This window comes from Emydura macquarii, unplaced genomic scaffold, assembly GCF_026122565.2.
Source record: "Emydura macquarii macquarii isolate MOO-44397 ecotype Brisbane River unplaced genomic scaffold, CSIRO-AGI_Emac_v2 contig_2473, whole genome shotgun sequence".
In the NCBI taxonomy this organism is placed as follows: Eukaryota; Metazoa; Chordata; order Testudines; family Chelidae; genus Emydura; species Emydura macquarii.
This window is the reverse complement of record NW_027132610.1, coordinates 14,616,257-14,629,792: the sequence shown is the minus strand read 5'-3', so window position 1 is coordinate 14,629,792 and position 13,536 is coordinate 14,616,257. Positions and strand designations below refer to the sequence as shown.

The 13,536-nt window shown below is 38.6% G+C and overlaps 1 protein-coding gene across 1 annotated transcript in view; it reads left to right on the top strand.

Annotated features, from left to right (window-relative positions):
- The window catches only part of ALG5 (ALG5 dolichyl-phosphate beta-glucosyltransferase), a 41,356-nt gene extending 28,393 nt beyond the window's left edge, over positions 1-12,963 (top strand). The window contains exons 9-10 of the mRNA XM_067563028.1: positions 10,637-10,722; positions 11,592-12,963. Of these exons, the coding sequence (XP_067419129.1) occupies positions 10,637-10,722; positions 11,592-11,704 (199 nt within the window). The 3' untranslated portion in view covers positions 11,705-12,963. The remainder of the gene's footprint in view (positions 1-10,636; positions 10,723-11,591) is intronic.
- The last annotated feature ends 573 nt before the right edge of the window (positions 12,964-13,536 follow it).

The following is a 13,536-nucleotide window of genomic DNA, read 5'->3' as shown; positions in this document are numbered from 1 at the left end:
GAGTTGGTGTCTACAGTGAACTGCTGAATACTTTATAAATCCTTAGAAGTTTGAGATTTCTAATGCAATTAGTGCCAACCCAACTGTAACCGTGCAAAGTGTCCCTCTCACTGTAACTTGGCATTCTGTCACACCAAAAACAAAAAGAATAACTGTTCAGAAAGTCCTGAGAGGAGTGGAGGCAGGGGAGAAACTATTGAACCAATATCCAGTTTTGTAGTTAAAAGCGATTCCATGCTGAGCTGCTTGCATATCTCGAGGAGTCCAGCTGCTCCTGCATGCAAGGTCCCGGGCATTTCTCTCCTCAGATAAAGGGAGAAGCATTTCGCACATGCTAGAGAGAGCAAGTGCTGAATTAGCAGGGCAGCAGGAGAGAGTGCAGCATCTTATTTTGAAGTATTGGACCCTGTCAGTGCTGCTCCTGAAGAGAGAGAAGCCATTATCCAAGCAATAGCTAGATTTTATTTTTGTGTCTCTCAGCAGCCTGTTAACATACCTCACTGAAAGAATGGATGTTGAGCACCCCTTCTCTCTCACTTGTGAGCCAAATACCTTTCACTATCAATAATAGTGGCAGTGCAGGAGCGGGTGCAAGAATTTAAACTTGAACTTTTTGAAGGTGCAAGTTAAACACACACAAAGGGTTTGCGTGACTGCTTTCCTCTCTTTCCCCCCCCCGCGATTTCTCAGGATGCCTCTGGTGGGGATGCCCAGCAGCGAGGAGGCATCCGCTCCCCCTGGCAGCCTCACTCTGTGTCCCTGCAGCACAGGGAGGGAAGAAGCAATAGGGCAGCTGGCTGTCGGTTGAGCTCCTCCCCCCACTCCTACAGCTGCTGCTTCTACTTCCCTTCCCTCCTGCTGGAGTCCCATCACAGGTGCTTGCTTTGCAGACTGCCTGCTGAGGTGAATCAAGGCATTGGAGGCAGAGGCAATGCATGGGACACCAGCAGCAAGCTGTAGGGGTGGTGGAGGAGGAACTCAGCCGGCAGCCAGCCTGCCCTGCTGCTTCCTCCCTCCTATGGCTGCAGAGACACATGGAGATTTTTTGGGAGGCCGTGCTCCTGCTTGCCCCCCCTTGTGCACAACCCTGTGGTGGTGTAAACAGTGTAGGAGGCAGTGTCCTGCTGCTAAACTGGACAGAGTGAAAGGTTTTAAAACTTCAGTTTTTAAGTAGCTAGCAAGCCGCCAAAAAGGAATGGTTATAGTAATTTCAGTGTTTTAATTGGAGCCTTCTGTTTCTGATTTCTCATCCCACACACATGGGGGCAAAGGGGGTGTCAAAAAATCCTCCTTCATAAGATCTGATGCTGATCAAGTCATCATTGCAAGTTTCAGACATTACCTTAGTTGTGAAAAGCAGATGTAAATGTTAATTTGGATTGGATCTCTTTGTGTCTCATCACTTCCACCTTTTTATTTCTGTTCCACAGGTACTGACCAGAGTGTCTCCTTCTGCTTAATGTTAAATCTTTCAGGAGTCTGAGAGCGCAATTTCTTACTTGCTATATCTGAATTTGATTTATAGGTGCTCATAAACAGGAAAACATGGGTTGAGTTGAAATACTTTAAGTGCTCAGATACTATGGTGATGAGGGCCATAGAAGTACCTAGATAGATTAGGTAGAGGTGCTCTTAAACTCAGTTCCTTAATGTTTGTAAAGTGCTTTGAAATCCATAGACAAAAGGTATTATAGACTTGCAATGCCATATAAAGGAGTATTGTATTGGTTTTACAGCATTACAAATTACTATGCATGCATCCTATTCAGAATTAAAGGGGAGAGATTTTGTTGGGATTATTTTCAGAACTGCCTTTTGGATAGTTTTTAGTGTACATACCAGTACAAACTAAAATGTTTTTGAAATTTATTTCCTATATAGCAGAGTTTTGACATTGATCTGAAATAAGAACAATCTCCAAACAAAGAGCATATGCTTTGTGTTTTAGGCTTTGAATCTGATTAAACCACTAATCTATTTCTCAGAAATAGATGGGGCACATTTTTTAAATTAAAACTTAAAATAAAGTTAAAAGGCTTATATTAAAAGCATAATGGAGACAGTTGGGAATTATTTGTTTCCAGATTTAAAGAGATCATCTTTCTTTTTCTGCAACTACGATCTTAACCTGAATGATGATTAACTTTTTTTTTAATACCATAAACCACTGAAGAAAGTTTAGCCAATCAGATGGCTACCCTGACAGATTGTGGTAAATTTTAGGTCAGAAATATTGGCCTTTTCTGACCCAAAGAGATCTCTTTAAAAGTTCCTTGCATCTTGGATTCCTTTCTCTGCAGGAGGGAATCTGATATGCCAGCTGTTATTTGATGGATCCTGCCTCATACCGGATGCTAGTCAAATGAGGGAAATTCCAAGTGTATTTTTATTCCTCTCAATGATTGACAGTTAGATGTTTTCTGTATCTCAATGATTGGTTAAATTTATATTTATTAGGCAACTCACAGCTGATTGATTAGATGAAACATTTTGTTCCTATAATTTTGCCTGAAGAGGGTGCCTCATGCTTTGGTACCAACTATTCCTTTTTAAAATTATGCTGAGCTAGTGAATATTAAAATCATTAACTTTCATTTGTTTCTCCAATTTAAGCACTAAGTGTGCACTTCTATCTAAAATGTTACTGGTAAAATGTCACCTTCTTACTCCACAGATCGGAGTCTTGCTGTATCCGCTCACTTTAGTGACACAAGTTATTTCCCTCCTCTTTGTCCTGCAGAGCCAACATAAGTAAGAGAATGAGTTGGATTTGATGACTCCTTGTGCATTATCAGCAGTTATTTATTAACTAAGGCCTGGTCTAAACTTAACCGTTGGTAAGGAGTGTTTAAAAAAAAAAAAAAAATCACCAACAATAATAATAATAAACCATATCCCTAACCAACACAGCTATACCGGAAAAAAACCTGGGTATAGATGCAGGCATACCAGCAAAAATGTGCAAGTATATCTTGTTTCATTTGTGGAATTCTTGATAGTATAATCCATGTCTCCATTAGATGGATTTGCCTATACTGGCAAACTCTTTCTAGTCTAGATAAGACCTAGGTTCCAGATAGTTACACATGTATAACAAAGGGCCTGTCTTTGACCTGGAGAACGCTTACTGCTGGTGATGATGCACATGCAGGAAAGAGCCCAGCTAGAGTTTCAGAACCCAGGGCTGGCAGGATAAACATTGGAAGTTGAGCACGGTTGATTTGGAAATTGATACAAAGAGCTTGCTCACACTGTTTTGAATTGTTTTAGTTAACACGTTTGAACACAATCTTAAACTGTATCATAGGTAAAGGAACAAATTCCTAGAGTTAAACAATCAGGAACAAATGTTTGTTCCTTTGTCTATGCTACAGTTTAAGATCATGTTAGTTAACCTGTGTTAGAACACAATTAGAAATAAGTACACTACTGGATCTTCCAAGAGCTGTCCTGGATCTCATAAAACTCCAAGATTATGAACCCGAGTCACAAATGGCAGATGCACTCCCTTAACCTGGGTGCAGATATCACACTCGCCAACTAATATGGTTGCAATCTCCAAATCCACCAACGTCACTTTGATCTTAAGCCTCAACTAGTTAACCCTTGTTCATATTGTGGTTACAGACAGAGACAGTAGGTTCCAATGCACTATCTGGGTCTGACGAGATGTAGAGCTGTTATCAGCTTAGTGAATACATTGCAGTCCATTTCCTCACTAACTCTGAGTGGATGTGCATGCACATTGAATAGGAGGAGAGACCAAATGTACCCCAGCAGTATCTACCTATGAGTCCTTTTCCTTTAGGCATTGAATGGGGTTGGAGAGAGTTGTTCAAGGTTAGGACATGTTTAATAGCACATGTGGGGGCCCCTACCGGCACTATGCCTGATTCTTGCCACAGCTGTTAGTCCTTTACTTTCCTGATCTTTAAAATGTACTCTCAATTCTTTTTTTAATGTCACTCCAGCAGGATTGTGATGTGCATGTCCTCACATTGCATTAATCAGTTTCTATAGGGTGGTAAAACTTATAACGGTTCATAACTGGTGATTGAATTCTGTTCATTAGTTCACTAGGCTGAGCAGCATTTTTTAGACCAGTTAGTACAGTATAATTCATTGGACAATTAAATGATCTGTCTCCATTAAAATTTCTAGTCAGTTAATACAAGTAATAGGTATTATGGAATTATACATATTAGAGTAAAAAGCTCATTTGTAGCTATTCAGAGGCAAATATAACGAATATACCTTTGCTTACAAATCTTAAATGTCAGCATAAAAAGACAAGTAATAAAATCTAGAATTTCGACAGAACTGGAGTATAATAAATAAACAATGTTAATAAACAATATTCAGCCCTTGTTTGTGGGTTTTTTGTTTTTTTAAACAATTTGAAACAGCAACCTCGCTTGGAACAAATTCATCACATTCAGACAAATTCATTTACTGCAATAACTGCTTTTGTGGCAGCTAATAGGCCCTATTCCCACTCTGAAGTCATCCTGATAGAGATTATTGCAAACCTCTGGTTTCCTAGCTAACTTATCTCTGCTGCTTTGTGTACCTATTGTGTTTTTTTATTGCTGTACAGGGCAATGTTAATAATTTTGCTTTTTTAATATATTTGTGCAATATGGCTGAGTTAGTTGCTGTGGGAACCATTAGTTTGAATTTCCTATTTTAGTGATTTAGTGAACAGGCCAACAAGTAATCACTTGTGTTTGACTGTAGCAATATCTGACTGTATGTGGGTGTCTCTCTGGATTAGTACACTAGCACCTATTTTGAGGTGTATTCTTACTGCTTCACTAATTGTAATGTATTTGTTTTAATTATGCTAAAGTTCTGTAGGTTTTTGTCTGAAAGGAGGGTGGTTTGGAATGGAATGGGGGAAATAGCATTTCTAATTCAACTGACAGTCTGCAAAGGTTTGTGTGTCTCTTGCATGCTACTGACCACCTTTCTTCAATAACCTCTGTCAAAATACCATAAAGATCAGAGGCAAGATTCAGAGTTTGCAGTCCAGGGGATGGCAGCTGCAGTTGCTTTTAAGCTATCTTTGCACCCTCTTGATCCTGGGCTGTTCCTGGGGCTGGAGAGGCCCTCACCATCATTTAGACAATCCTCCTAAATTACAGCAGCCTCCTCAGGCTGCCCTATATTTGACTTGCAGCTTCCTGGAATTTCCACAATGCTGTCTGATGCAGCTTCTCTTTCCCCCAGTATACTACCTGCATAGAGACACATAAGGGGGTCTTGGGAGAGCAGCTCTATGGCTACCTTTCTCAATTCTTGAAATGGGGGAACCCGTCCCATGCCAAATATGGGACTTCTAGGGCCGCTTTACGCTTCTCAGGACAACTCTTTTATGCGAGGTAAAGTGAGCTGCTTGCTCTAGATGGGGGAGGGGGCAGAAGCAAGGTAGTTATTTAAGAATTTTATTTAAAAGCAAGAGTTTCTTTTAAATCTTAAATCCTTAATTTTCCCCCAATCAAACTATATTTTCAAAGAGGCTATAATAAAAATGTAGTCAGTAGCAGTGGGAGGTGATTTAAATGATTGATTTGCATTGCTTAACTTTTTAAAATCCAGGCCGAGGCTTTGTAAAACTAATTTCAAAATTAGTGCTACTGAAAATTCAGATTAAAATTTATAAAAACCAAATTTATAAAAATTTTTTGTTCATTTTCTTTGAATGCCAGGGTTTGAAAATTATTCACATTTTACAAAGCTGCTATAGGCAAAATATAAAATATAGAGTTAAGGCTCTGATTCTGCTAACATTTAATCAGATCTGTGACTATCTACCTGATGATCAGATTGACTTCAGTTGGACGACTCATGCTTAAAGTTAAGCATGTGCATAAGTGTTTGCAGAATTGGGATCAAATTTATTTTTATTACACACTTCCTAGTGACATAAAATCTTTTGTCTCATCAAAATAAAATTGCTTCAGTGTTATTCAGACTTTTAATGAGGGTTGTCAAACAAGTAAAAAAAATTAATTGTGATTAATCACAAGATTAAAAAAATAGTCTGGATTAACCGCATTTTTAATTGCACTGTTAAATAACGATAACATACCATTTATTTAAATATTTTGTTGTTTTCTACATTTTCAAATATATTAATTTCAATTACAACACAATACAAAATGTACAGTGTTCACTTTATATTTTTTATTGCAAATACTTGCACTGTAAAAAAGAGAAAAGAAATAGTATTTTCAATTCATCTCCTACAAATAGTGCAATGCAATCTCTTTATCATGAAAGTGCAACTTACAAATGTAGAATTTTTTACATAAGTGCACTCAAAAATAAAACAATGTAAAACTTTAGAGCCTAAACTGGCATTCTGTTATTGTTTAACGGTGTGACTAAAACTGCGATTAATGGTGACTAATTTTTTTAATCTAATTAATTTGTTTTGTGTTAATCACTTGAGTTAAATGTGATTAATTGACAATCCTATAGTTTAACTGTTATTGACAGGCTTGGCAGGATTAGATTTTTGTCTGTAAATGTCATTTTCACAGTACACACACAGACTGCCAAAAAATATTTCCATCAATAATAATCGAAATTTACAAATAGGCAAAGTAAGAAAAAGGTGGCTTGAAAAATTAGTTTAAGAATGTTTACCTTGTATATTTTGACAGATGAGGTTGACAATTTGTATTTTAGCAGTTATAGTTAATATTTTGAATTGCTACATCTATTGTAATTAAATAATTGTCTTACCCCTCCCACATAATTTCCCATAACTGTGAAAATTTAAATAGAGGAAAATTAAAAAGAATGCTTAAAAATAAAAAACTATATTCTCTGTTGAAATTATCCAAAAATAAAAATTGAATTCTGCCAAGCCCAATTATTGTAAGCTCTTTATACACAGAGGCCAAAATTGTTAAGCCATATTTGGGGACCTAATGGGAGTATATTCAAAATGTGACTTAGGAGCACAAATCCCATTGACTTCCAAAACTGCAAACCCTGATGGAGGAGTTACAGCTTGTTACATAAAGTATTTCAACTTTCTTGACTTGTGATAGTTCAATATATACTGGAAAGTGGTGTTGGTTGCAGATGAAGTCAGGGCTGTTTGCTTATCAATCTTGTATTGTACATGTGGTGTTCTTGCAGTAAATATGTTAATGAGGCCCTGGACTTTTCTTTTTCAGCACAGATGAACATTTTAATTGTGAAACTTTTTTGTAGAAAAAAAATCTATGTAAAATCCAGAATTCTATTAACAGTTAGGAAACCAATTAAGGAAACAATTATAGAACACCCACCTCAGCAATTTAAGGCTATAAAAGGGAAGAGCAAAATGTAAATAAATGTTTTTAAATCATGATTTTTTTTAATCCATCCTGGTCAGTAACCTCTAACACCTCTCATTAGTTTCACATACTGGATGTTATATGCGAATTAAAAATGGTATGCATCCTTTGGCTAAAGCCGCTATATGGCCTCTAAACTCCTGAAGTTTTGAATAAATACCCTCCCCCCACCCAAGAAAACCTTTTAAACTTGACAATTGTCTTTACTTAAAATTTTAACCCCCATCCCAACCTTTAACACCGGTTCTGTGCCTTATTATAGAAAGATGGTAATGTGTATGAGTCATCTTTTAAATCAAAGCAAGAGTGTACTTCAAATAGATTATAATGGATATCCTGCTTGGGCAGTTGAAAGCACAAATGTCCTATGTAACCATCTTTTTATAAGTTAGACAGTGTAGTTGCTGAAAAGGAAGTGCTAACGTTTTATATCACTATAAAAAAATCATTAACAATTGACTTAGATCATGAGTATTGGCATTCTTTAATAAATTTTTGGCATTTAAAATAAGTCACTGTCTAGAAATAGTCAAGAAATAGGGGCTTTGTGAGTGACTTATATGAAAGTGTGAAATAAAATTCTCCTAATTCAGAAAAGAGACTTAATATTCATGAACTGTTACAAAAAAGACCTCTGTTTCTTCTTGGCTAACTTTCTAAAAACAAATGTTTAAGTGTGAAGAGAAACCTAATGACAGGTGAACAAGAAGTCAGAATATTTTGGGTTCAGCTCTTAGTATATACAGCTAAATATAGACAAATACTGACTTACTAGAGATTTAATTTGATCTCTAGTCACACTTGCAATGCATAAGTTATATGTAGATAGCTATTTATTGAAAATCACGTTCTTTATGTCTAATAGCGATCATCCATGTATCCTGTTGACCTGAGTGAGAGCTGTGGATGCTCAGCTGTTATAAAAATCAGTCCTGAAGAATTCTGAGCAGATGAGGAATTTTAGCTGTACAAGTGGGGTGAAGAAATGAGTGAATCTTGTAGGGCTTATGATATGTGTTAGTGCTAGAGCAATGAGAAGGCAGTGCGTATTTGGCCAGTGCACCTACTCCTGACTTATATTACCCCAACTGTTCTAGTACTGAATCTTTTCCGAGCAGAGCCTGCCAGCATAAATGTTAGACTTGAGGAGAGAAAAAGCTCTGTATTGGTTGTTTATATGCACTCCCAACTGTTCCTCAGCTCCCACCATTGTCACCCATTAAGGCTGGTCAGCTTCCCCTGAAGGCCTCACTTCCAGCTTCCTCATGTCATAGAATCATAGAAGTTTAGGGTTGGAAAGGACCTCAGGAGGTCATCTAGTCCAACCCCCTGCTCAAAGCAGGACCAACCCCAACTAAATCATCCCAGTCAGGGCTTTGTCAAGCCAGGTCTTAAAAACCTCTAAGGGTGGAGATTCCACCTTAGATAACCCATTCCAGTGCTTCACCACCCTCCTACTGAAAAAGTTTTTCCTAATACCCAACCTAGACCACCCCCACTGTAACTTGAGACCATTGATCCTTGCTCTGTCATCTACCACCACTGAGAATAGCCTAGCTCCATCCTCTTTGGACCCGCTTTCAGCTGGTAGAAAACTGCTATCAGATCCCCACTTTTCTCTTCTGCAGACTAAATAAGCCCAGTTCCCTCAGCCTCTTCTCAGAAGTCATGTGCCCCAGCCCCCTAATAATTTTTGTTGTCTTCTGCTGGACTCTTCAATTTATCCACATCCTTTCTGTAGTGGGGGGGACGACCAAAACTGGACACAATACTCCAGATGTGGCCTCAGCAGTGCTGAATAGAGGGGGAAAATCACTTCCCCCAATCTGCTGGCAGTGCTCCAGCTAATGCAACCCAATATGCTACTAGTCGTCTTGGCAATAAACTCACACTGTTGACTCATATCCAGCTTCTTGTCCACTGTAAGACCCGGGTCCTTTTCTGCAGAACTGCTGCCTAGCCAGTCAGTCCCCAGTCTGCAGCAGTTCATGGGATTCTTCCGTCCTAAGTGCACTTGAGCTTGTCGATCCTCATCAGATTTTTTTGGGCCCAGTCCTCTAATTTGTCAAGGTCACTCTGTATCCTATCCCTGCCCTCCATCAGATCTACCACTCCCCCCAGCTTAGTGTCAACTGCAAACTTGCTGAGGGTGCAATCCACCCCATCCTCCAGATCATTAATGAAGATGATGAACAAAACTGGCTCCAAGACCGACCCCTGGGGCACTCCGCTTGATACTGGCTGCCAACTAGACATTGAGCCGTTGATCACTAGCCATTGAGCCCCATGATCCAGCCAGCTTTCTATCCACCTTATAGTTCCTTAATCCAACCCATACTTCCTTAACTTACTGGCAAGAATGCTGTGGGAGACTGTTTCAAAAGCTTTGCTAAATTAAAGGTATATCATGTCCACTGCTTTCCCCGCATCCACAGAGCCAGTCATCTCATCATAGAAGACAATCAGGTTGATCAAGCATGACTTGCCCTTGGTGAATCCATGCTGACTGTTCCTGATCACCTTCCTCTCCTCCAGGTGCTTCAAAATGGATTCCTTGAGGACCTGCTCCATGATTTTTGCAGGGACTGAGATGAGGCTGACTGGTCTATAGTTCCCCTGATTCTCCTCCCTTTTTTTAAAGATGGGCACTATATTTGCCTTTTTCCAATTATCCGGGACCACCTCCGGTCGCCATGAGTTTTCAAAGATAATGGCAAATTGCTCTGCAGTCACGTCAGCCAACTCCCTCAGCACCCTCAGATGCATTGCACCTGGCCCCATGGACTTGTGCGTGTCCAGCTTTTCTAAGTAGTTTTGAATCTTCTGCATTGGTTTTGACTCAAAGAAAGCAAGGAGGGTGTATCACATCAGCATGCGGCAGTATCAAGAAAGTGAAGAGGAGCTTCAGACACAGCTGAAGCCCAAGAAAGCACCAGAGTAGGTTGGTGCTGTGTGCCCACTCTATTGCCCCAGTCTTTACAAAGATCTAGATCTTGACTGTGACCAAATGGAAAGAGTGATTGCTCATAAAAGCACTTCATCCTTGTAATGTATGTGTTGTGCAATGAGGTATTGTAATCTGTACTCTGGCTAATTTTTGTCATTCAGCTATATAATTAATTGACCCTTAATGTAAATCTGACCTTCAAAGTATCACTATAAACTTCATAACTGCACACTAAGTGCCTTAAATTATACCAGGATAGAGATTTAATTAACACTGCAATGGTCTTTTTTTCTGAAAATAAATATCAATGTATTTACTATTTCCTTTTCTATTTCAGGGCATTTGATGTGGAACTTCTTTACATAGCTCAGTGCTTGAAAATACCAGTAGCAGAGGTTGCTGTCAACTGGACTGAAATTGAGGGTGAGTAAATTGCTTACCCAGCTTTTGACCCACTTCCCACCCCCTTGAGTGTCAGTCCAGCAAGCAGTGTCTTTGTATCATCCTTTAGTGACACACACATTTTTTTCCAAACTTGAGGGCCTGCTGCATTGACCTTTCCCCTCATACAATCATCCAGTTGTAAAAGACCTGTACGCTGCAAGGCTGGCCAGCTTCCTCTGATAGCCCCACTTCCAGTTCTTCCTTTTGCCAGCCCCTTCTTGTGATAGCTACAAAACTCTCACCATTCTCATTTACAAGCTCCCTTAGGCACCCTCTTTGCTTCAGGTTTCTTACAGTGCCTGTTTCTTTCCAGCATGCAGGGAACTCTGCTATGAGAGTGCATATCCTACCTAGCATGAAGTCTAGCCCTACTGAGGAAGGGTTAGTTAAATTGTTTGGATATCTTAACTTGCTTGGAGATTAGTGGGTATGTGCTAGCGCTCTTAAGATTGTGTCTTGAGTGACTTAGGAAAGAACAAACAAACATGCACTTTCTTCCAGTTACAATTGCTCAGGTTCTAAGCCTAGTTGCCTGACCAAAGTTTGATTTATTGTCCAGCAGTAAGTTTGTGTACATAGGCCACCATAGCATATGTTGAGCCACTATCTATTTCTGAATTAGAATGTCCCACTCTTGGTATAATTTCAAATATAATTTAAATTATAAAGCATTAATGTTCCAAATGGAAACATTCAATAAAGTCAAGGGCTAAATCATGGTGCTGAATAAGCTAAAAATGCAGATGTGCTCTGTATCAGTCTATCTTACTGATCTAATTTTATTTAAAGTGAACACTTTTGTTTAAATATTGTCCCTCTGATTTTCTTGTCTCTTTTATTAATCATAGGTTCTAAGTTGGTTCCCTTTTGGAGCTGGCTGCAGATGGGCAGGGATCTTCTTTTTATACGACTGCGATATTTGACTGGTGCCTGGCATCTTGAAACAAGAAAATCTAATTAGGTTATTTACATTCTCCAAATGCATTATTACATATAATGGAGCATGAGAACTATTTCAGTGAAGTAAAATGTTGACGAAAGCTGAGGTTACTCTTCATTGTTGCTGTTATGTACTGCGTTTTTGAAATATATGTATAGTTTATAAAATTGCCAATAGTCAAAAGTTTCTATAATATTCTGAAAGAAAAAGCATCTTTAAAAGGAATAGGTTTTGATCCCAGCATCTGTTTTTTCTTTTGTTCTATAGCAGCTTTAAAGGATCTTGCATAAATTCTCCCAAGTAAATAAACAAATCTGCTTTTGTTTCACTGTCCACTTCCCTTTAATGGAAGTTATGCACATTAAAAGGAGATCAGATCCCATGAAGTGCAATATTGTGGATGACCAAAGCCTTTTTTGTTTCTGTAGTATTTGAACACACAAATATGTTGTGATTTGGGACTGGTAATAGTGGTATTAAATTGCTTATATGTATTTAGATTATTATTTTAAATCTTTAAATGGGATAAGTGATATTAATGGATTTTACTGTGTTCTAAAACTAATGTGCAAAAAGTTGTTTTCCTGAGAACTCTTTCAATAATCTCATGACATTCCAATTGTTCTCTTTTGACCTGCAGTTTATATCACTTAAATCTGAGATCTTACTTCATAATCAGTTCTCATTGACCATAAAAGTTCCAAAAGAAAGTACATTTAATTTTAAAATGCTGTCTTTCACAATTTGATACAATCTGTCCATTGAGTTGAATACTGTGTGTACTAGACTGGGGGCCTCAAGAGCTGTAGTACAGAGGCCAGCGGAAAAGTAGTTAGTCTTTTATGCACCAGACACCTTGGGATGGGGGGAGAGGGGGACCATGTCTGTTAAGTGTGGTTGGTTTATAGCTGAAGCTCATGTGCTTTGATCATTTAGGGCTGGGCTTTCTAATGATAAAGTATCTCAACCTCTCATGGAGCATACCTTTAAAATGGTGCTGTCAAAAATATTCATTTGGGATTGCCATACAAGTAAACCACTTTCATGAAGGTATCATTAAAGTAGTACGTTTCTCCGCTTTGGGAAGAACTTGGGCCAATGAGCTTGTTTAAAGCAAAGAGAATGGAGTGTACAACTTTCATATATGTTAAGTTGGAATCTGTCTTTTCTTTTTTTATAAGTTATGTACTTCTAGAGTTCAGTTCCTGCTAGGGTTACCTCAGTTTTCTGTAGGATGAAGAAGTTCTGAAATAAATTCTCAATAAAGATGTTCAGTTTTTGTTTTGTAGTCTTCACTTTCTTTGGTAGCCTAGTCCATATCTATCTGTCACTTCTGCTGAATCAGTTACATGACTGGTTGCTGCATTAACCAGAATAAAGTGATAATCGCCCACTTCTGAGAAGTGTACTGTACAATACTGATGTGATAGGCAGGGCTGGTAGTGCCACCTATTATTAAGGTTGCTGGATGCTTCCCATTATAAGAACATGTTCTCAGTAGCTTTTAACTTTTTGTCAAACTTTAATCCTTTGGGCTGAAGTTTTCCATGCAAGGTGTCTGCCTCAGGCTGATTTTGAAAACTTCTGCCAAAAATGTTCAGTTGCATCTGAGAAAGAGGCTAGGGAAAACTGTTTTGCCCATGTTAAAAGAGAAAAAAAAATTGTGGTGACATTTTATGTGAGAAGCTCTAACCGCCCCTATGCTTTGCCTTGAAATTTGGCAAAGGGTTGCCTTTGTGTCAGGGATGTGCCAGTCGCAGTCCCTGTGATAATCCTCCCAGATTTGGCCAAGTTATAAACCTTTGAAAAATCGTGGTCTGCACATGCTTAGTAGACGCTTTCTAGAGCTTTGC